Below are 22,669 nucleotides of genomic sequence, written 5' to 3'. Positions count from 1 at the left end.
CCACCAGAGTGGGGTTTTTAAGAATAGAGAGTCAGTTCTCTCGAGATGCTTCCACAAGGAAGAAGCAAAAATAAGTTAGAGCCTAAGTTAGAGAACCACTCTGGCCATGTTAAAATAATGTTCAGTGTATTTTTTATAATGTAAAATTAAAAGTTTTGATTAGTTGTTTGATTTAAATCGAGTCTGATCTTTTAAAGCTGAAATTCGCATAAGTTATATCCCATTTAGATTACAATGCAACTATCCGACAGGACGGAAGCCTATTTTTTCAGTCGGTAGGCGTAAATTCCAATAGATTAGCTCTCCCAAGCCGGTTACATAAAAGTTCGTGCTCATTTTATGGTGCCGAAACCCGGGACTTGTGTTGTAATTAAGAGAAAGTTCGATATAACCCGTTATCAGTTCGATTTAAATAACAAGAATGGAAGCCAATATAGCTGGTTTCAAGAAGAAACGAGGAGTTTACCGGTCATCGGTAACAAGGCTAATAAACAACATTCAAGACAGCCTGAAGGAAAATACAATGGACGAAGAAACCATGCAGATAAGTTTAAAACAACTTATAGCAAAAGGAAAAGAGTTAAAAGCGTTGGACGAAAGCTTAGAGCCACTGATTCTGGAATTCGACGAGAACAATTACGAGAAAGAGATAGAAGACGCTATGAAATATAGCGATGTAATCGGGGAAACCCAGATCAGGTTGGAAATGTGGAAGAAGTCCGATGAAAAGACAGGCCAGCGAACGCGAAGAGACTCGACAGCAGAATCTATACATACAGAAGTTTTTACCGAGGCTATCGAGGAACATGTCCCCTTGATGGAGCAAAGAATTACAAGGGAAGATCAGTATCATGGAGAACAAGACGTCGTATTAGAAGAGAGAAGAAACCCACAAAGGCGATTAGCACCGGCTATTAGATTACCAAAATTAGAAATCCAGAAATTTAACGGAGACATACAAGAATGGCAAAATTTTTGGAGCCTCTTCGAGTCGACCATTCATAAGAACCCCGACTTGGACAAACCAGCTAAGTTTAGTTATTTACGTTCTTATTTAGAGGGAGAGGCTGCCCTATCTATAAAAGGTCTTAGTTGTTCAGCTGTCAACTACGATAGCGCCATACGAACCCTAACCGGACGTTATGGATGTGAGGAGACTATAGTAGACACGCACATGAGTAATCTAATTAGTTTGCAGCCGGTTAGTAAGGCTAATGATTTAAGGGCGTTAAAGATATTCCATGATTCTTGCGAAATAGAAATACGTAGTCTAGAAGCTTTAGGCATAGCGTTAGATTCATTTGGCGTGTTATTGTGCCCCATTTTGATAAAGCTTATACCAGAAGAATTAGCGATTTTATTTACCAGAGAAATAGGCCCATCAAGAAAATGGACTGTACGAGATTTGTTAAAATTCATAAACCTAGAAATAGCGAGTAGGGAAAGAGCGCTGTCCGGGGTTAAACCCGCAGTGAGAACGGATAGAAGACCCCCAGAGAAGAATAGTAATAATTCACGTTCAGTAATAATTAAAGAAAAAAAACCACCGCCAACGGCGGCTGCCTTAAATACAGCAACTAGCGAGAAAGTATGTCTCTTTTGTGATCTGAACTCCCATAGCACTATTGAGTGTAAGAAATTTTCACCGGGCGAAAGACGAGAATTCATTCAAAAGAAAAAGAGATGTTTTATTTGTTTAAGGGAACATCACCAAGCGAGGTTTTGTAGAGCTAGGGTTAAGAATTGCAAAATATGCAGAGCGCGCCACCACTATACCTTATGCTATCAGAATGAAGAAGGTGGGGAGTCGGGTTCGCAAGAGGGAAGTTCGAAAGGGGATAGTCAAAATCCCCCACCCTCGGCGGTCAATACAGTAACAATGTCTACCGTAGCTCGAGATATTGAAGGGGGAGAAATATTTTTGAAGACAGCCCAAGTTAAAATTCAAGGAGGGGGTGGTGAAACGTATCGGTGTTTATTTGACGGAGCTAGTCACCGTACCTTTATTAATTCAGAGCTTGCGAGGAAATTGAAATTAGAGGTAATAGGTGAGGAAACACTTGAAGTATTCCCTTTTGAGAGTGATACACCCATATTTTCCAAAAGGAAAAAGATAAGGCTAGAGGTAGTAAGTGTACATGACCCAGAGTCAAGAATTTCTGTCATTGCTTTAGAAACCCCAGAAGTTAATGGTGCTGTATTCGCGACACCTAGCAGAGAAATAGTAGAGGAAATGGAGAAAAGAGGTTTAAGGATGGCAGATTTTCCCAAAAATGGATCAAGAAACAGACAGGGTTCATCGATAGATATTATGATAGGAGCGGATTATTTTTGGGATATCTTCACTGGTAGGACAGAGATGTTAGGTCAGGCGTTAGTAGCAATGGAGACGAGAGTAGGATGGGTAGTGCACGGTCGAACAGACAGAAGAGTAGCAACAATAGGGGTGAACTCGGTTGCGGTTTTAAACGTAGTAATACAAGCCGATCCACTTTCTAACCAGTTGAGGGATTTTTGGACGTTAGAAGCTATAGGAATACAAAATAATGAACAGTCAGATTCATTAGCTAGTGATGAGGTCTTAGAGGAATTTAAGTCAAAAATGAAGTTAGAAGAAGGTCGTTACGTAGTTGGTTTTCCCTGGAAGCAAAATAAAAGAGAGTTAGGAGAAAATTATTCAGTTGCGTACAAAAGAACTAGTAATTTGTTGTCCAAGTTGGGGAAAGACCCGGTACTGCTGAGCCAGTACAATGAGATCCTTAAAGATCAGCTCCAACAAGGGATCATAGAGGTGGTCCAAGACCCTGAACTAAGAGAAAACGGTAGACCGTATTATTATATACCTCACCGTTCAGTAATTAGCAAGACAAGTACTACTACGCCTTTAAGAATAGTCTACGATGCTTCGTCCAAAGAAGCTGGATACCCATCTCTAAATGAATGCCTGGAGTCTGGCCCCAGTTTAAATCCTGAAATAATTGATATCCTACTTCGATTTAGAGAGAAGAAAGTCGCGTTTACCGCGGACATTCAGAAAGCATTCCTACAAATTTCCCTAGCGGAAGAAGACAGAGATAGCGTACGGTTCTTGTGGGTTAATGTAGAAAAGCCGGAAATGCCATTTAAATTCTGCACGTACAGAATGGCCAGAGTCCCATTTGGTGTTACCTCAAGCCCTTTCCTTTTGGCGGCTACGGTACGCTACCATGTCTGGCAACACAGAGAAGAGAAACCAGAAGTAAACCAATTAATCAACGATCAGCTGTACGTTGATGATCTAGCAGCAGGAGAAGAAACGGTAGAACAAGCCTTCATCCTTTCGAAGAATACTTCTGAGATTTTAAGCAAAGGTAGCTTGCATTTAAGGAAATGGAAAAGTAATTCTAGGGAACTACGTAAGCTATGGGATGTAAACGGGATCCAACCGGAAGTTGAAACCAACGAAACACCTCTGAAAATTCTAGGCCAAGTATGGAATGCTAGTAAAGATTTGATTAGTTATGATCTGGACCCATTAATTCAGCGCTTTAAAGAGAGGGTCCCCACCAAAAGAGGTTTAATACAGGCGGTAGCGAAAATCTACGACCCCTTAGGACTTATCTCTCCTTATACCATCCGAGGAAAGTTGATGTTTCAAACGCTATGGGAGAAGGGGATAGATTGGGACGACAAACTTCCACCCGAACTGGAGTCACAATTTGACTCCTGGTGTGAAGAATTAACTGAATTTCAAGGAGTAGAGATACCAAGATACTATTATGGAGAAACCAGTTCAGAGATAACTACTCGAGAGTTACACTGTTTTGTCGATGCCAGCGAGAAGGCGTACGCGGCTACAATCTACCTCCGATATGAAGATTCTAGTGGGAAGGTAGCCACTTCCTTAGTAGCAGCGAAAACCAGAGTCGCACCCCTCAAAAAATTGACGCTTCCCAGGCTCGAACTCATGGGTGCAGTAATAGGAGCCCGTTTAGTCCAACATGTGACTAATACTCTATCTAAGAAACCCACTAGCGTACATTTGTGGACGGATTCCACCGTAACCTTACAGTGGATAAAGGGTTCAGCTTCCAAGTGGAAGCACTTTGTAGGAAATCGAGTACGGGAGGTACAAAATTTAACTGACCCACAAATGTGGCAGTATTGTAGAGGAACGACCAATCCTGCTGATCTACCATCAAGAGGAATAAAAATGGCAGATCTGGTAAAGAGTAGCCTCTGGTGGAATGGACCTATATGGCTTCGCCAAGAATATCAAAACAGAACGGAAAAAAAGGAAGTTGGAGAATACCCACCGGAAGCTCTAGAAGAACGAAGAACTCGTTCTGATACACCCATAGCAGTTAGAGTAGCTTGCGAGCAAGCAAACAAACAAATTATAGAGCTGGAAAGGTTCAGCAAGTTTTCAAGACTGAATCGCACCATAGCTTGGGTCCATCGTTTTGCGCGAAACTGCAAGAACCCACAGGATAAGAAGAAGGGCGAATTAACCGCCGAAGAGATAATAAAAGCGGAAGAATTTTTTATAAGAAAGGCACAAAGAGAATGTTTCCCGGAAGAAATAGATACGTTAGAAAAAGGCGATCAGATACGATCAAGTTCAAGAATATACACTTTGCACCCGTTTCTAGACAAAAACGGTTTATTACGTATTGGAGGAAGGCTGGACAGGACAAGTTTTTCTTACCAGGAGAAACACCCTTGGCTCCTGACCCCTAATCACAGGCTTTCGGAGCTTCTTGTCAACCAAGCCCATCAGAGAAACATGCATTGCGGAGTGAACGAGACTTTAATAGACGTACGCGAACGGTTCTGGGTTATTAAAGCGAGACAATTAGTAAAAAAGGTCATAAATCAATGCTTTAAGTGTAAAAGATTTCGTGCAAAATCCTCTTCAGCGAAAATGGCTTCTCTTCCAGAAGCCCGAGTTACGCGGTCGCCCCCTTTCGAAACATGCGGTTTGGACTACGCGGGTCCATTATACACAAAATCGGGTAACAAATGTTACATCGCTTTGTTTACGTGTGCGGTCACCCGAGCCATACACCTTGAGTTAGTATCAGATTTGACGGCAGAAAAGTTTTTATTGGCCTTCAGACGGTTTATTTCGCGTCGTGGTATAGTTAGACATATCCTGTCAGATAACGCGAAAACTTTCAAAAGGGCGGATCAGGACTTGAAGATCCTGGCGGAAACGCTGAGAAGTCCTGAAGTGCAAACTTTCGCGGCAGAGCTTCAGATAAAGTGGACCTTCATCACGGACAGAGCCCCTTGGGTAGGTGGTTTCTGGGAAAGGATGGTCAAGAATGTAAAGAACGCCATTCGCAAGGTTTTGGGTTTGTCACGACTCGAACCCGATGAAATAGAAACCGTACTAATAGAAGCTGAAGCCATCGTGAATTCACGTCCGCTTTCATTTGTATACAACGAAGCAGACGAACCTGAGCCATTAACCCCAGCCCACTTTTTAGTTGGGGGTAGGCTCACCTCGCTTCCGCCTCAAACTTTCCCAGCCAAAGCAGATCAGCCTATCAGTAGAAAAGACTTGGTCAAACGTCTAAAATACCGCCAGACTCTTCTGGACAAATTTTGGAATCGTTGGAGAACAGATTATCTGTTAGACCTACGATCCGCTCATCATGGGAGCAAAGACCAACAGACGACCACGCTGAAAGCTGGAGACGTGGTAATAGTCGAAGAGCCTCGCACCCCCCGACTTCTCTGGAAGTTAGCCAGAGTCAAGGAAGCCCTTCCAGGACGTGACGGACTAGTGAGATCTTGTATGCTGAAACTATCCAATGGCACCGAGATCAGAAGACCTATTAGACTTTTATACCACCTTGAAGTTTAAGCTAGTTATTTAGCCTTTGATATTGAACTAATAGTTCAAGGTGGGGAGTTTATGTTGAAGAAGTTAATTTTAAACTAAGCAATTTAGATAATTAAACAGTTAATTGCGGTATGAACGTTTTTCTTTGTCAAGTGTCAAGATATTTGTATTTCAGTATAATTTAAGATTTTTTATCAAGGTCAAAAAGGATAGTCACATATTTGTATAGAGGGCTTGGAAAAAAGAGAGAGGTGAGGGAAGGGGTCACGTAGGCCATAGTTGCCATCCAACAAAACACCTACGTCATAGGTAGAATTTCCCTTGCCTCTCCTTTAACAGTGTAAGAGTGTACGGAAAATTACTAAGACCACCAGAGTGGGGTTTTTAAGAATAGAGAGTCAGTTCTCTCGAGATGCTTCCACAAGGAAGAAGCAAAAATAAGTTAGAGCCTAAGTTAGAGAACCACTCTGGCCATGTTAAAATAATGTTCAGTGTATTTTTTATAATGTAAAATTAAAAGTTTTGATTAGTTGTTTGATTTAAATCGAGTCTGATCTTTTAAAGCTGAAATTCGCATAAGTTATATCCCATTTAGATTACAATGCAACTATCCGACAGGACGGAAGCCTATTTTTTCAGTCGGTAGGCGTAAATTCCAATAGATTAGCTCTCCCAAGCCGGTTACATAAAAGTTCGTGCTCACTGGTAACGAGCCCTCTCTAAAAAAATACTTATTTCCCGCCCTTGGGAACTCAGCTTTTACTGTTTGAAGCAGACAACATACGACTTAATATTTTCTAACCTTCACGGGATTGGCTGATTTGGCTCTATCCCTAAATATGTTTTTATTGGCCGGTAGGTAAGTGCGCTAAAATCGAGACCCATTGCTAAGCCTAACAAATTTTAAAAAATTGAATTTTCATTGAAAAAATTGTTTGAAAAATCAGAAAAAATTTGAGACTTCATATTTAATTGTAAAGAACCAGGAAAAAATAAAACACGGCACTAAGATTTTCAGCTGAGAGTCTCCCTTTAATGGCAGAATATGGCTGTTCATTTTGTCACGTATATTTTATTGTACGTTTATTATGGGAAAGTTCGAATTCTGTTTTCTGTATAAGACTGCATTACGCGAAGTTCTAACGTGGAATGAAGTTTGTTCTTTATGACATCAAGATCTCATTTATCTTGATGACATACACAATCACAATTAGTTAATTTCCGAATTCGACCAAGCTGCAGGGTTGATATCAGTAACACCTGGAATTTAAGGGGGAAGTCTAGCGATTTGAAGTATGCAGATACGCCACTAGAGGCAGCACTATACATTTTTGTTTTGCCTAATCGAAAATATAGATGGCTCTGAAAATCGTCTCTTGAGAGGGGGGTTTGGGTGGAGGCGAACGGTAGACTGTCAGGTGCGAAAAATATCATGCCTAAATAAACTTCATTGGGACAGTCTAAGCTGCTAGTTCAGGCGAAACTATTTCTAAAACTATCGAACCCTTCCTAGAAAAAGCAGGGACAAAGAAAATGGGGTGGGGGGGGGGGTTGAGAGATGGTTGGTATCTATAGAGGTCCGCGTACTAAGCAAGCCCGTGTCGGTTAATACACCACTTCGACATTCTGTTGCGCGCATGCCCGATGCCCCGCGCTCGAAGCGCCGCAAGGGGAAAGACTGGAAACTGCTCTTTGTTACCCCTACTAGCAAAAGCGCAACCCCACGCGGTTTTTTTCCCTGCCCATCTTAATAAGTACTAGTTCGCAGTAGCCCGCTGTGGCGCCCTAGGTAATGCCAAAGTGGTGTATTCCCGAAAATAATTTTTTTTCCACTGGAGGAGAGTACATTACTTTCAAAGAGATAAGAGTGAGAGTCTAGGTTGAGACTTCAGTGCATCTTATTGATGGGATGAACTACAGAGCATGAAGGATGTTACAGCGGGGGTTCTACATTCTTACTACCGCATAGAAAAAAAGACGAAAAATCTCAATTTTAGTTAATTTACAGAAAACCACTAGCAAAGGCTTCTATATTTATCCTTGTTGTGTTTTGCGGTATTTATAAGTAGTATAGAGAGGGTAAAAATTTTATTTTGCTTGCCAAAACTTACTTGGTTGTATGGTAGATTTTGGAAGTGAATGTAAATAAATAAATAAATGTAAATAATTATTTATTTATTGCATAAAATTTAACTCGGCTATTTGTATTTTAAAAAAGGTTTTACTCATTGACTATTTTTAAATGTTGCTTTGCTACCTAATTATTATTAGTTCCAATCTACGATTTGACAATGGTTTTATTTACAGCATAGGTTGTAGCAATAATTTCTTAATTTACAAAAGGGCTGGTCGTAGTTTTTGATGAAGCTTTCAATTTGTTGGGTGCAAAAAAGTCAACTGACCTCTTTTTGTCTTTGGAGTAATTTTTAATAGACCTTTAGGCTGTTTTGAAGAAGTTTTAGATGGTTTGTTTGCTTTTTTCGTAGTAGGCCGAACTACTGCTAAGTTAGATGCTATAAATAGTCAAAGCCATAGAGCGAGAGAGTTAGTTACTAAGTAGCGGTGAGAGCGCTAGTTAGTGGTCAGGTCAACTGGCATAGTCCAAGGGAACATTTCTACACCCGTCAAGTCAAAATCTGCTTTTCATCGAGGTTGAGGCTACGGTTTTCACGACCCTCTAGTAGTTTAAGTTTAGTTCTCGCGCGCTACGTATTCGGCTAGGCCCGCTTGCTTCGAAGACCATACATTGAACACAACATGGCTCTTCATACCTCGGTGAGTGTAATGTCATAAGGACATCATATCTCTAAGGGCCCAAGCGCATCTATTAGCAAAAACATCTAGTTCTGCTAGATGTGGCGTAAATTTTGTATAGGGGCTCCTTCCGAATTTTTCGTGAAATTCGCGGGAGAGAAAAATAATTTTCAAAATCAGCCACGACCGATATCCTAAGCCGGTCGTGGTCTGAGATAACGCTCCCAAGCGGTTGGGTATCAAACTAAACAGGCGGGGAGGCGAGAGAGGAAGGACCGAGGGGAAAAAATAAGAGAATTTCCAGAACCCCCCAGCTCTCTCAGATACAAGAGGTAAATTCGCGCTTAGTAAAAATCACGAAGAGCTGTGGTGAGAAATCTTTGAAGGAGGGAAAAATGTTCAATGCCGGGTTACTATGTAGCGAATGCTACATCAACCCATTCACCGTGGTGAAAAACCATTGAAATGTGATCAGTGTGACTATACATGTACGCGGAAAAATGTTTTGATCATACACAAACGCATGCACAGTGGTGAAAAACCTTTCAAATGTGATCAGTGTGAACATGCGTGCACGCAGAAGAATCGGTTGATCAGACATCAACTCATTCACAGTGGTGAAAAACCTTTCAAATGCAATCAGTGTGATTACTCTTTCACACGGAAAGATGTTTTTCTCAGGCATCAACGCATTCACAGTGGTGAAAAACCCTTCAAATGTGATCAGTGTGACTATGCGTGCGTGCAGAAGAAAAATTTGATCAATCATCAACGCACTCACAGTGGTGAAAAACCCTTCAAATGTGATCAGTGTGATTATGCAAGTACGTGTAAGAGTGATTTGATCAAACATGAACGCATTCACAGTGGTGAAAAACCCTTCAAATGTGATCAGTGTGACTATGCAAGTACGCGGAAGAATGCTTTGATCATACACAAACGCATTCACAGTGGTGAAAAACCCTTCAAATGTGATCAGTGTGACTATGCGTGCGTGCAGAAGAAAAATTTGATCAATCATCAACGCACTCACAGTGGGGAAAAACCCTTCAAAAGTGATCAATGTGAACATGCAAGTAAGTGTAAGAATGTTTTGATCACGCACAAACGCATTCACAGTGGTGAAAAACCCTTCGGGTGTGATCATTGTGACTATGCAAGTGCGCGAAAGGATGATTTGACCAGACATCAATGCATTCACTCTGGTGAAAAATCCTTTAAATGCGACGAGTGTGATTATGTTAGTACCCGTAAGTGTACTTTAATCGAACATCAACGCATTCATAGCGGTGAAAAACCCTTCAAATGTGATCAGTGTGACTATGCAAGTGTGAGGAAGAGTAATTTGATCAGACATCAACGTTATAATCATATGGACTAATTAAGTGGGTTGTATTTAAGCATACTCAAAAATTTAGAACTTGGATAGAACCATTTCAAAATGTGTTCATTGCGCAACGTGTTTTCATTTTCGTTTCACACATTACTGTTCTAGAAAACTGTAGTAGATACTCACTAAGGCAAAGTTTTCGTTCGTTGAAAAATTGTAAAAACCTATCGTTACGGAATAGTCACCGGACGGGCTATATGATATTACAAAATTGTGGAATGTAACTAGCCTAACGTCTTAACGGGAAATTGGTAGTGATACTATGTTTGTGTTAGTTATTTTTAAAACCTTCACGAACAATATTGAATATGACCATGAATTTATTCATTAAAAATATTTAATATTAAAATGATATTCTACAGGGCCGGTAGGCCCTTGTAGTAGATATGAATTGATAACCGTTTGTAATGCTAAACGAAAAAATCACCTTTTTAGGGTTAGCGTCCCGTAGAAAAAGCATTACATTTTACCCGGTTTTTTAGGGAAATTGTCATAGGCGATACGGAAAACTACAGCGAAGTTAGTTTTCGGAATACTTTCAAATTAACAAGCATTTACTAAGTGAGAAACTTACATATTTAGTTTTTAAATAAATGAAGTCTAATTTTCGTAATTTAACTAATTAATTATTCCTCGAATTCCCTATTTTATAGCAGAGGACAATAAGAAAGTTTATTTCTTAGCAGACAAGGCAACACTAATAAATTTTTGGATATTTCATCCGAGCTTTAACACCTTTATTTGGATTTTCTAATGAACTATAACGCCCTTAAAAACCAATACTTTGTTATCAGATCCAATTTTCGTCTAAAAAAGTAATTCAGGTAAATAATTACAGTTAATAGAGGTTCTAATATCGTTTGAAGTAATTTTTCGACGTTCGTTTTGGCCAAGGCTTAAGTTGAATTTTGTTAAGTCTGTGTAATATACTCTTTATTGAGTGCTGTCAGAAGCGCCGGTGTGACGTCACCCATGCTGTTTTCCCATAAAGAAAAAACGGTAACTGTCATGGCCGCCCATTGCTAAAGGCAGACTCGTGACGTTTAACGTTGGATCTGACGTTACAACTGACAGCACTATAGCGTCTTTCCTCTTTCGTCCTTTAAGATTATAAAAAAAGCTGATTTCCAGCTCTGTTTTGGAATTTGATATAGTCTACTCACAAAATGATGCCATTTTTAATCTTCCCGGTTACACACTTTTACGTCAAGATCGTGCAAATCGTGCGGGCGGCGGTATTATCATCTATATTCGTCAAACCCTTGTTCACCACTTAGTACCCGTTCAAACGACCTACCCGGAATCCTTATGGATTGACCTAAAGCCAAAATCTTCGCGCACTTGGCTAACGCTCGGCTGCATCTACCGTCCCCCCAACACGTCCCCAACTGAAACTTCCAAACTCTTCCAGGATCTCAAACTAATTTCCGCCCAACGCTCTGAAATCATTATTAAAGGAGTTTTCCTCCGCGGTCTAACCCGGTTTCTCCTTTCCAACAAAAACTTGCAGAGGTTAACGGTAATAGTTAGTATAGGGCGCTGTCGGTTAGCTGTGGCATAGGGGCTAGCCACCACCCCTCTATGCATTGTAAAGGCGTTAGATAAGTGGCAATAAGTCGCAAGATGACTTGGTCCAATTAGCTAGCTGAACTTACCGGGGACTTTAACCTGCCTTCAATCTGTTGGACAACCGTCACCCCCACTCTCGGTGCCTCATCCATCCATAATGACTTCTCGCACTTCTTCACTCCTCGGCCCTGAGCCAACATGTCAATTTTCCGACCAGATTCAGCCAAAGCAACTCTCTTTCTCAAAACACCCTGGACTTAATCTTAACCAAGACCAACGTCACCCCGAATATATCTTCATTACCACCAGTTGGTGGTAGTGATCACGTAACGCTCTGCGCAGTATACCCTTTGGCTAGCCCACGACTCTCACCCATAAAATTTATTCGTGACTTCGACTATAGTCGGGGAGACTATATCAAACTCAACACCCTGCTGGCAGCTACGGACTGGTCCACTATCTCTCAGCTCCCTACCGAAGAGGCTTGGTTGTTTTTTAAGGACAAACTCTTTACCTGTATCTCTCAGGCAATTCCGCTTTATGATCACTCAATGTCGCGCCCATCCCGGCCTTGGATTACTCGCTCTACAAAACGTGCCATACGCAAAAAAGAACGACTATGGAAGAAACTGAGCCAGACTTGTAAATAGGGGGTACCAGGGAGCCTGTGACACCCAAGAAAATTCGCAGGACACCCTGAAAAAATATTCTTAGTGGGGGTCGGGTACCACCCGGGTACCCTGTAAAATTCGGGGCGATGAGAGCTCTCTCCCATAACGACAACTCAAAACAGCTCTTAAAAAAGGGGAAAAAATAAAAAGACAAATATTCCCCTCAAAACTGTGGCCGGAATGCACCCTTCCCTCCCTCACATTTTGTTTATTTACCTTCGTCCACTAGGGTCTAGGGAGCCCCGGGTACCCAAGAAAATTCTGCTTTGGGGGGTCGGGAGTGATGAAATAATCACTATTTACAAGTCTGAACTGAGCCACGCCATTTCCACTAACAACAGTCACGCACAACTCCGTCTCCGACCCTTCTACAAGTCTCAAGTCTGCCTAGTCAAATCTCTGTTACGCAAAGCAACTTCACAGTCCCATGCTCGTAAACTATCCACAATCAAGAAAAACCCTCGTGCCTTCGTTTCATACGCCGTCAAATCCATTCCCTCCCGACTCGTCTCAATATTCGCCTCAGTAATGTTGCGCAAACCGACTCGGATGAAGCCATGACGAACACTTTAAATGACACTTTAGCCAATAACTTTAATTCAAATCCCCCTGATCTAACTGTATTACCCCAAGTCTTATAGCTCAAATGCCTGATTTCATTCCAAACTTAGTAGAACTTAAGCAAATTCTCCGCAACCTTGACTCAAAAAGTGCTTCGGGTCCTGATGGGATTCCAAACCGCCTCCTGAAGAACTGTGCCTCCTCGCATGCTAAACCTCTTCTAATCCTATTTTCTCTCACATTAACGGAAGGGACACTTCCCTCGGACTGGCGTGTTGCCCACGTCACACCCATATACAAAGGCAAAGGTAGCAAAAGCGATGCCATCAATTACAGACCGATCAGTTTAACGTCGACAGTTTGCAAGGTCCTTGAAAAGTGCATCCGTATGCCCCTCTTGCAGTTTATAGCCCCACATCTAAGTAAGTTCCAACATGGTTTTCTTAACAACAGATCTGTTGAGTCAAACCTCCTTTCGGCTTTTTCTACGTGGCTCTCAGCTTTTGATGAGGGACATAGGGTTGACGTCATATACCTAGACATAGCTAAGGCCTTTGACTCGGTTCCCCATCAACGTTTGTTTTGGTAGGGTATTGGGTATAAATAACAATATCTACAAGTGGATTAAGTCCTACTTACTTGGCCGCACGCAGTCAGTCCGCGTTGGCGAATCCCTTAGTACTTTCCTACTAGTTACTAGTAGCGTTCTTGGACCTCTCCTGTTCCTCATTTTCATAAATGACCTTCCCTCTCAATTATCCTCTAAGTTGTGCCTCTTCGCGGACGACCTTAAAATTTTTCGTGTGATCCACTCTTATGAAGATGTACAAACCCTTCAGTCTGACCTCGATCGGCTTGAAACATGGACCTCGCGTAACGGCCTCTCTTTTAACACTCAAAAGCTTATTACTAACCATTCACCGTACGAAAGCTGATGAAGACCTACCCTCTCCGAGTCTCCGTACTACCTTAGTGGACAAAATATACGTCGGGTAAACGAATGTCGGGATTTAGGAGTGCAAGTTTCCCATAACCTTAAATTCCACACCCATATTACTAGGACTTTTCAACTGCTATGTTCGTCCGACCCTGGAATTTGGGTGCCAACTATGGAATCCCTCCTCTAGTGGTGATATAAAACTCCTCAACGACGTTCAGGGTCGCGCTTCAAAAATCCCAAAATCTCTACGGCTCTTACCTCGCGAAAGCAGACTCACTTCCCTCGGTTGGGCCCCCCTGTCCAGTCGGCGCACCTACATGGATCTAATCAGCCTCTTTCGTGTACTCCACTCCTCCGATCAGCCCTGCTTTGTCTCCCTCCCTCACACGCACTATACCCGCGGCCATAGTCGCCAACTCTTTCTCCCGCCATCCCGCAAAGACCCACTAAAACACTCTTTCTTCAGGAGAACTATCCCCGTTTGGAACTCCCTTCCTGATGAAATCGTTTCCCTACGTTCGATTTCCCAATTCAAACTGGCTATCAAAAAATTTCTAGATCTTTAGTTTATCCCCACGAATTTACGAATTTAAAGCTGTAAGACTTTGTATGAAGCCCTAGCTCGTCATGCAAAACGGAGCAATAAAAAAAAATTCTAGAAACATATCCTATTCCTAAGTTCCTTACCCTAGGTTTTACACTGTATTTGTATTCGATGTCGCTTCCAATTTGAAGTAAACAATGGCATAACTATCCAATTTATTGAGGCGTTGAAATCAATACTACTGGAAAGATGACAAAAAGCTTAATGTGTTTTCGCTTTGGCAGTTAAGACAGTGATGTTTACGTAAGCGCTGTTAATTCAACACTTCCATATGTGGTGTACAGGGTTTCATTATTTTTTAATTATATATTAATTTTATTTTGGCTGTTCTCAGTGAGCATTCATATATTAGAACGCAATTTCGGATTTTTGTGGTCTCCCAAGTCTCCAAAACTGTAAGTTTAACATTTTAGGGCAAATTATTATAATAATCAAGAATATGTATAGATCGCTTGTAGGTCAAAATAGCGAAATGCAAAATGTCGAAGGCACAATATCGACGGTCAAAATAGCGAAAACAACAACAGCGAAATGCAAAAATAGCGAAATATCATTATAGCGAGAACAAAGTTAGCGAATTACAATTACCTCAAAATCTTTAAGCGCTGAATACATTTTTAGCGAAATTAATAACAGCTAAATACCTTTACAACGAAATCTAATATAAAGTAGTAAAGATTCGAAAACTACCAAATTGAATGCAATTATTTTTATTGATTTCATGTTAGTTTACACATTGAAATTTTTAATAGTTTGACAAAAATGTATTTAAATTTGTAGTTTGAAGTTTTGGGCAATTCCACGCAGAAATTCTAACTTATCCAGATTTTGGAAGTTTGAAACAAGCCCTTCAACTCGAATAGCCGTGTCCCTGTAGCGTTTCCTTTTCGCAGGGGGTTCGATTCCAGCGATGTACTGTTCAATCTTCAATTCGTTTAGTTTTTGTTCTTTTTGTAAGGCTTTTACAAACGTCCACAAAGTTGGACGAGAGCAGGCCAAGGTCTCATTAAACTCGCGGTGCCACCCCTCTACGTTATTGTTTGTTCTGGGCAACCCAGCTTTAGACGCCTCATGGCAATTCCACAACTGAATGGGAAAGGCTGGCTTGACTAACATAGAATAATTTTTGTTATCGTAAAGCCCAATCCAAGTAGACTGAAAATATTCCAAGATAGGGGCCAGAATAATCGTATTTTCGACGTAAAATGACGAATTTATAAGTTCCGAATAGCATTCAATTACCATATTTTCGGGAACGTAGGCCAATGCTCAAAGCTTCCTAATTTCCAAGGCAAAGTTCGCATCATTCTGGTATTTCTCTCTCACGCTTTGAACTTGTTGAATTTTTCTCCAAACGCATTGGCAAAAATGAAAAAAGCAACCCCTTTGAGTGGCATAAGGAAAATTGGTTTCAAACGCCTTGATAGCAGCTTGTTCGAAATCCGTCATAACTGTTTCTGGCTTCATCAAAGGCTTTAAGCGTTTCAGTTCCACGAGAAACTTTTCATATGACTGTTGCTTTTTATCCCGCATGATGACAAACACGGCGGGAATGACCGTGTGGAACTTCAAGACATGGATGGTGTAAATTTGGTAGAATAATTGCGGCGTTGCTTTGAATGTTCCGTCAGCGAACAACCCTTTTCGATGGATCAAAATTAATTCATATTTACTACGCCGTCCTTCATGGTTTCATAATATCTTCTGAAGATCTTATTTATTGAATATTAATCATTTGTTACTGAACCAAATCAAGGGGCCAGTCACTCGCTGAGTCGCTGTAACCCGAGAATAAATATACTCGCCATAATCAAATGTTCACAAGTCTGAAAAATGTTTAATAAAGTTAGCGTTAATATTAGGTTGACTACCATCAAAACAAATAAATTTATCTCACCTTATTGAAATCGAATTTAGCCTATCATTGGAATATAATTTAATCGAGATTAAGTATGGTTTGTACTTGATAGTAACGCGTATTATTACCGAGGGGATAACCACTCGAAGAGATCCTGTACACCGATTACATATTACGCGTTATCATTTTAGCACTGCTTACGCGTAGTCGATTTAGTGCGGTCAAAGGTACTGCCAAGTACACTGATTACGCCGAATGACTGTCCCTTCGATTATAACGTACCGCGCACAACCTGGTATATGTTCCATCGAAATCGTCCTTGATTCTATCATGTCTCTGTAAATTTAAGGTATTTTAACATGGTATTTAAATTATTCTCTTTTTATCTGTCTATCAACCTATATAGAGACAATTTCTGTGATTCCTGTGTAACATTTCCTAAATATTTGTTGAAAATAATTCAACTTTACCTTCTTGCATTTTTTGGAAAATGACGCGGTTCGATTTGCTTCCCAATCCTCACCTAGAGTAAGTTAACGAAAATTTAAGAAACAGATTAAGGTCTTATTTTATATGAAACTAGTTTATTTTACTATGAGCCTTTTACCAAAAGCAAATAGAGTTATCGACAGTTTGCGTCGCCATGTTGTTCGTTCAAATAATTCTCGGCTGGAAGAAATATAGAATGGATTAAAGGGAAAATCAACCAATCAAAACGCTTTACAAAAAGTACACCTTATTGATTTCGAAATAATGACAAATATTTACAACGACATAAAATCTTACAACTTTCAACCCAACATTGAAAATTTTTTTGGTTTTTGTTGTTTAAATAATTCCTGATAATTAAATTTAATTATATTAAACGTGTTTCAAATGTCTCGTAGCTTTTACCTCAGAAATAAAACGTAACCTTAAGTACAATGATGTAATTAATCTTTCGTAAAATGTAGGAGTTAAAACAATACGTTAATTTTCCGAATCCGTAGAAATACTTCTACATCTATAAATGTCGAGTTTAACAATTTTCGAGAAACAAACAAAACTCATTTCCTTTCTTTCATTAAAGACACTGAGAACCATTAAATACGCTTTTGGGGTATATTATGTTGTCCTCTATAGTTTAGTTTTTGCTGCGAAAACTAGTCAGCTCAAGCGCAAAAGTAAGCGAAACGGGAAGTGAGTAAATACACTTAATGTAAGGTGTTATCTGCTAAACATTTCTTGTCGTAATAATGATTTCGGGTAATCGGAGTTATTGCTATAAAAATAACGACTACGTGAACAACCGTATCAGGTGGCGCTTGGTTCGCATCAAGACCAAACAACGCTTCGTCGCTTTGGCAATGAATTTTGGCAAAATTTGATAACTACAGTGATAATTCACTTTTCAAAAGGGTACATTTTTAATCTCCTTAAACAAATCAATACAAATAAGTAGGAAAACTAAATTGCCCCTTTCTGTAAGTTTCGCGAGCGATTCATTCATAACGTAGAAAGAAATGTCGGTTGTCACTGCTAGATATGAAAAACTATTCCCCGATAGATACTTCAAGTACAAGTGAGTACTTATTGAACGTAACCGAGAATATCAGTTCCTTTTAACAGAGACCAAATAATCACGATACCAAATAGTCCCGAGACCAAATAATCACGATACCAAGTAGTCCCGAGACCAAATAATCACGATACCAAGTAGTCCCGAGACCAAATAATCACGATGCCAAGTAGTCCCGAGACCAAATAATCACGATACCAAATAGTCCCGAGACCAAATAATCACGATACCAAATAGTCCCGAGACCAAATAATCACGATACCAAGTAGTCCCGAGACCAAATAATCACGATACCAAATAGTCCCGAGACCAAATAATCACGATACCAAATAGTCCCGAGACCAAATAATCACGATACTAAATAGTCCCGAGACCAAATAATCACGATACCAAATAGTCCCGAGACCAAATCGGCAAGACCATAACGGCGATACCAATTGTTAAGTATAACCCCGAGATTCAAGTGAGTATATTCTCTTCCGTTGTGAAGATCAAATTGAGAGGTAAGATTCCATATTTATGTGTCAGGTTTATTATACAAAATAATTTTTCATGTTTTACACTTTTTGATGTGTTGAACATTTATTCCCAAAGTTAATGATATTAATTGTTAGTATAAATAAATATTATAAAATAAACTATCGGAAGGATATCTTTAAAATATTATCCACGCATTAAGGCCAGGATTTTAGTTCAGTTGATTTTTTTCAAAACCGTGAACACAATATGTAAAAACGAAATACCGTCTTTATAGATTAAAGTGGTCATCAGGTTATCAAAATTGTGAAAAAGGAAGCGTTCTGACAGAATGACTGATAATCAACGCCCAGCCCAAATGTTTCTTCAAATTAGTAGATGGGAACTATGAAATATTTTTGAAATTCGCAGTCATCTTGAAAAATGGCTGCAAGAAATTTGTGAAACCTTTATAGAAGAACGCTGACGCTTCTCAATCGATTTCACTGCATTCAATAAACCCGTTCGCTATATCCGATTGGAACTTGGCAATTCGAGCATAGCTCCGCCCTGTTGCCATTCTGGTTGTTATTTATTTATTTTTTTCACAGAGTAGAATCTATTTCAGCCGAATCAGCCCCTTTTCCGACCCCATCTTGGTATCTGTTTTTAGATTGAGTGGAAACTATAGTGAGGTTGCATGACGTAGTACTGCCAAGTCGCTGCAGACGCTCTTTATGCCTTTTGCGGACCAACTTGCCGCACTCTTTTAAAATGGCGGCCCAAAAATAAAATGTTCCTGACAGACTGACGGGCAACGCTTGGACCTTTTGATGCAAGCAGAGAGGAGACTTGAGACGGAGTAATAATGTGAATAGGCGGATTGGTTCGCTTCGTGGCTTAACTCGTCTTAGTCACTCGCCGCGGTGTCAGCGCGCATGCGTGAAATTTAAAAATTGGCTTTGAACTGAAAGTGGGAGCTCACGGTAGTGTAGTAACCGACGCCACTCGAGCGATAAAAATTCCTGCCACCCCTTTTTCCCCCTTCCATTTATATTACTGATTCTTTAACATTAGACTAACTCTCCCGTTTACGTCTCTCCTCCCTGATGCAAGTCTTTCATATAACTCCAGATATTAGTCTTCGTTCCTGTTACTGTAATAACTTTCCAGTTACTAGTTTAGCTCTGGAACTTGAGATACAACAGGATTTTAAGCTAAAATTGACTTCCAAATATTTGAATATAGATTTAGCAACATAATTGATCGTTTCAAATGATTATAATGTATTTTTCCACTGCTTTTTGTTGAAGGTCTTAGATTGGCATTATGATTAAAATGATTGCATTAAACGCAGATCTATTCTGAGTGGAAAATGATTTCATTCAGTTACAAAACCAAGGGACTTATGTCAATATGTGGAAGTTTCATCCTAGCTCTTAGTTAAGGCAATTTTTATACGGTCGGTGGAATCAACCCTTACGTTTCTTCTTATCTTCGCTTTAAAGTGGAACCGTGGTTCGACCCAAGTTGTATCGTTCTTATCAATGGTTTTTCCATGCTGGGTCAAGGATGTCTCGCCCCTTTGGGCGGTTACCTAGCGTCACATCTTGGCATCAAACCAGTTCTTTTGCTTGGTGCTGCAGTCTATATATGTAAGAATTTTACTTCAAACAAAATAGTAGATGCGGACAATACACACCCAAATACTAACGACGTGCTTTACTACTGTGTGAATGATTATGTCTATAAGCTCAATATATAACTGTAATTTGATCAACATGGCAGTTTACCAATGCTTTTCTTCATTGGTTTTCTTATTTTTGGCTCTCGGAAACTTTCGAGAATGCATGTGTTTCTTGTTTCTTATAAATTACAAATTCGGTTTTGGTGAAGTAGTGACGATAAGAGATTGTGAAGTTATTACTCCTAGTTTTTGAAAAATTTAAAGGAAAGCGCGGCTCCGTTGATGCCCCTTATAGATGGCTTTTCTGCTACACAGTGGATAAGCTTGCTAAAGGCTAGTTAAGCCAAAGGCAGGAACCAATGGGAACTAGTCATTAGGTCTGATTGGTTCCTGCCTTTAGCAAGGTAAAATTCGTGTCCAGAAGATCAGCCAGAATGCTAGGGGTGATCATGGAGCCGCACTTTCCTTTAAAACATCTAAAATGTGGTAATTGAACACTGAACTATAGAAAAACTGTAATGAAATACCAAATTTGGTCAGCTAATGCAGGAATATATTAGACTAGCTGTTACCCGCGGCGTCGCTCGCGTATAATAAGAACTTCCATCAAAATGATACAAAGAATAGGCAGATTTTACTGATGACCAATTTTTTTGTAGAACCCCAGCTAGGAGCGGAGGCACTCGGCGTGCCCGTCAGCCCGTCGGAACATTTTTTTTTATTACTTTTCACGCGGACATTATTCCATATAGAAGGGTTTTTAAATTTCTTGTCGCCATTTTAAAAGATGGCAACAAATCAAGCCCAAAAGAGCATTCAGCCCGTCTATAGGTTAAAGGAAAGCAGTGTACTAAATATTTGCGAAATCGGTTGAAACGCACGGACGTTGTTGCAGAGAAAAGTTTTTTTACATTTCTGGGCGCAATTTTTTAAGATGGCGGCGGATTGGAAAAACCTTTCTTAGCACGCGCCTACTACTTATCAGTAACGTTCCTGAAAATTTTCACCCTTTTAGGGCAAGCGGTTTGGGCTGGCCGTTGATTATCAGTCAGTCTGTCAGTCAGTCAATCAGTCAGTCAGGACTTTTATTTATATAGATATAGATTAATGGAACAGAAAGTGTACTTATACCACAAAAATGTCACATTGCACCTGAAAATTTCAGAGGAATGACTGCTGTATCAGGTGTGACTTTGAAGATGGTTTTTACTATCTGCTTCTTACGTAGGGATTCTTGGCCTGGATTGGAGAGGGAATTTCTTGTGCTTTAATAATGGGAGACATAATGAAGGCTAGTAACTTCAATATACGATAATTACTGTTAAGTGGCAATTTAGAGGGGATAATTAACCATTTTGGTTTTTGCAGTAATTGGAAAAGAAATTCGATCATATTTGGAAGCAAAACACAACAACAAAGAAATTGATACCCTGGTTAATGAATGCGCTGGTTTCATCAAGTTTAAAGGATCTTACTTAAATGACATAAAATGTTGGCTGTATGAGAAAGGATTTTAAATAAAATTATAGTGTATTTATAGTAGATAAAAGTTTTGTCAATATGTCTTTGGTGAATTCAATAATTCATTGACCATGAATCTAGATTTACTAAATGAGGTTCATACTTTAAAGCAAAGCGCGGGTCCATTGGATACCCTACAAGTTGACTTCCCTCCTGAACTCCGCTTTTGCCTTCACGAAGGCTAGAGGCCGGGATTTATAAGTGCACTTATAAATCCCGGCCACAAATGTCTCCTGCAGAGACCTGCACGGGCCGAGTTTTTCAGGCCCGACCCAAGCCCGGCCCGGTTTTAGAATTTTGATTAAGCCCGAAACCCGGCCCGAGTCCGAGTACATAGTTGGTTTTTCGGCCCGGTCCGGCCCGGCCCGTTACATGCATTAACCAAGCCCGGCCCGGCCCGGCCCGACACATTGAATGAATTGAACAGGCCCGGCCCGGCCCGGCCCGTTACACGTAGTTCAGTTGTAATTTTTATATTTTTTTACATAAAATCAATGATTTGAATTCATATTTGCTTTAACGTCGTGTATTATTCATTTCTTTTGATAATTGTTCTTTACATTTGTTCTTTGAAGCTTATACTCATTTAAATAATCTTTCATTTGAACTTTGGATTAAGTGAGAATCAAGTTCGGCCCGGCCCGGCCCGGCCCGTTAACTTCCAAAATTTTAAAAGCCCGACCCGGCCTGGCCCGTTAATTTCCAAAATTTTAAAAGCCCGACCCGGCCCGGCCCGATACAATTTTCAAAAGTGGAAAGCCCGGCCCGTGCAGGACTCTGGTCTCCTGCCTTCGTCAAGCCAAAACTGGAGTTCGTAAGGAAAGTCAACTCGTAGGGGATCCACTGGACCGGCGTTTTGCTTTAAGGGAAGATGGGCGGCGTTCTGGTGAATTATTTTTAAAATAGGTCAGAGGACCACATGATAGCAATCACTAAAAAGTCCATAACGAGTGGCATTAATCAACTATGGAAGTGTAATGGCGTGCGAAAGGTACTCGGGGAGACTTTCATTGCCGCACGTCCTATCAACATTTTACTCCAGCCCACCATCTCCTCCTCCAAGTTAGCTCATTGAGCTCCCATGGAGCAATGAAAATGGGAGAAGTAGTTGCAGTCATCGTTAAAGACCCTTTCAGCAGTATCAAGGTCTGCAATTTTTATTGCTCCTTGAAAGCGCAGATTCGCCTTGAGAAGTTCAGATTTAGAATTGAATAATTCTCTCTTTGAAGCACTTTATTTAAAATTTGAAAAGGGAAATTACGGAATGCCC

The 22,669-nt window shown here is 40.3% G+C and overlaps 2 protein-coding genes and 1 pseudogene across 9 annotated transcripts; 2 read left to right on the top strand and 1 right to left on the bottom strand.

Moving 5' to 3' along the window:
• The first annotated feature begins 421 nt into the window (after positions 1–421).
• On the top strand, positions 422–5,851 carry LOC149658793 (uncharacterized). The gene has a single exon (XM_089844133.1). The coding sequence runs from the start codon at positions 422–424 to the stop codon at positions 5,849–5,851; it is 5,430 nt and encodes a 1,809-aa protein (XP_089700259.1).
• Positions 5,852–6,524: 673 nt separating this feature from the next.
• Positions 6,525–21,427, top strand: LOC149658791 (uncharacterized). Of its 7 annotated transcripts, XM_089844418.1 has the most exons (4): positions 6,525–14,562; positions 14,654–14,714; positions 14,767–21,169; positions 21,247–21,427. In XM_089844418.1, exon 1 carries the CDS (start codon positions 9,009–9,011, stop codon positions 9,963–9,965), a length of 957 nt encoding a protein of 318 aa, XP_089700544.1. In that variant the 5' UTR covers positions 6,525–9,008; the 3' UTR covers positions 9,966–14,562; positions 14,654–14,714; positions 14,767–21,169; positions 21,247–21,427. The 7 variants fall into 7 exon arrangements, with proteins under 7 accessions (XP_089700544.1, XP_089700540.1, XP_089700543.1 ...); XM_089844414.1 differs by having other exon boundaries at positions 6,525–10,535; positions 10,628–21,169; XM_089844417.1 differs by having other exon boundaries at positions 14,654–21,169.
• On the bottom strand, positions 15,088–21,162 carry LOC149658792 (uncharacterized; annotated as a pseudogene). Its single transcript, XR_016369843.1, has 5 exons — positions 21,103–21,162; positions 17,397–17,547; positions 16,648–16,700; positions 16,460–16,513; positions 15,088–16,008 (listed from the first exon to the last, which is right to left on the bottom strand). The product of XR_016369843.1 is annotated as an uncharacterized LOC149658792 (transcript).
• Positions 21,428–22,669: the final 1,242 nt, after the last annotated feature.

This window comes from Phalangium opilio, unplaced genomic scaffold (assembly GCF_054372755.1).
Source record: "Phalangium opilio isolate 3A_F unplaced genomic scaffold, DU_Popi_V2 ptg000075l_1, whole genome shotgun sequence".
In the NCBI taxonomy this organism is placed as follows: Eukaryota; Metazoa; Arthropoda; class Arachnida; order Opiliones; family Phalangiidae; genus Phalangium; species Phalangium opilio.
This window is presented reverse-complemented; position numbering and strand designations above follow the sequence as displayed.

Coding starts and splice junctions, on each gene's coding strand:
- LOC149658793 (XM_089844133.1), top strand. CDS start 422: ATGGAAGCCAATATAGCTGGTTTCAAGAAGAAACGAGGAGTTTACCGG.
- LOC149658791 (XM_089844414.1), top strand. CDS start 9,009: ATGCTACATCAACCCATTCACCGTGGTGAAAAACCATTGAAATGTGAT.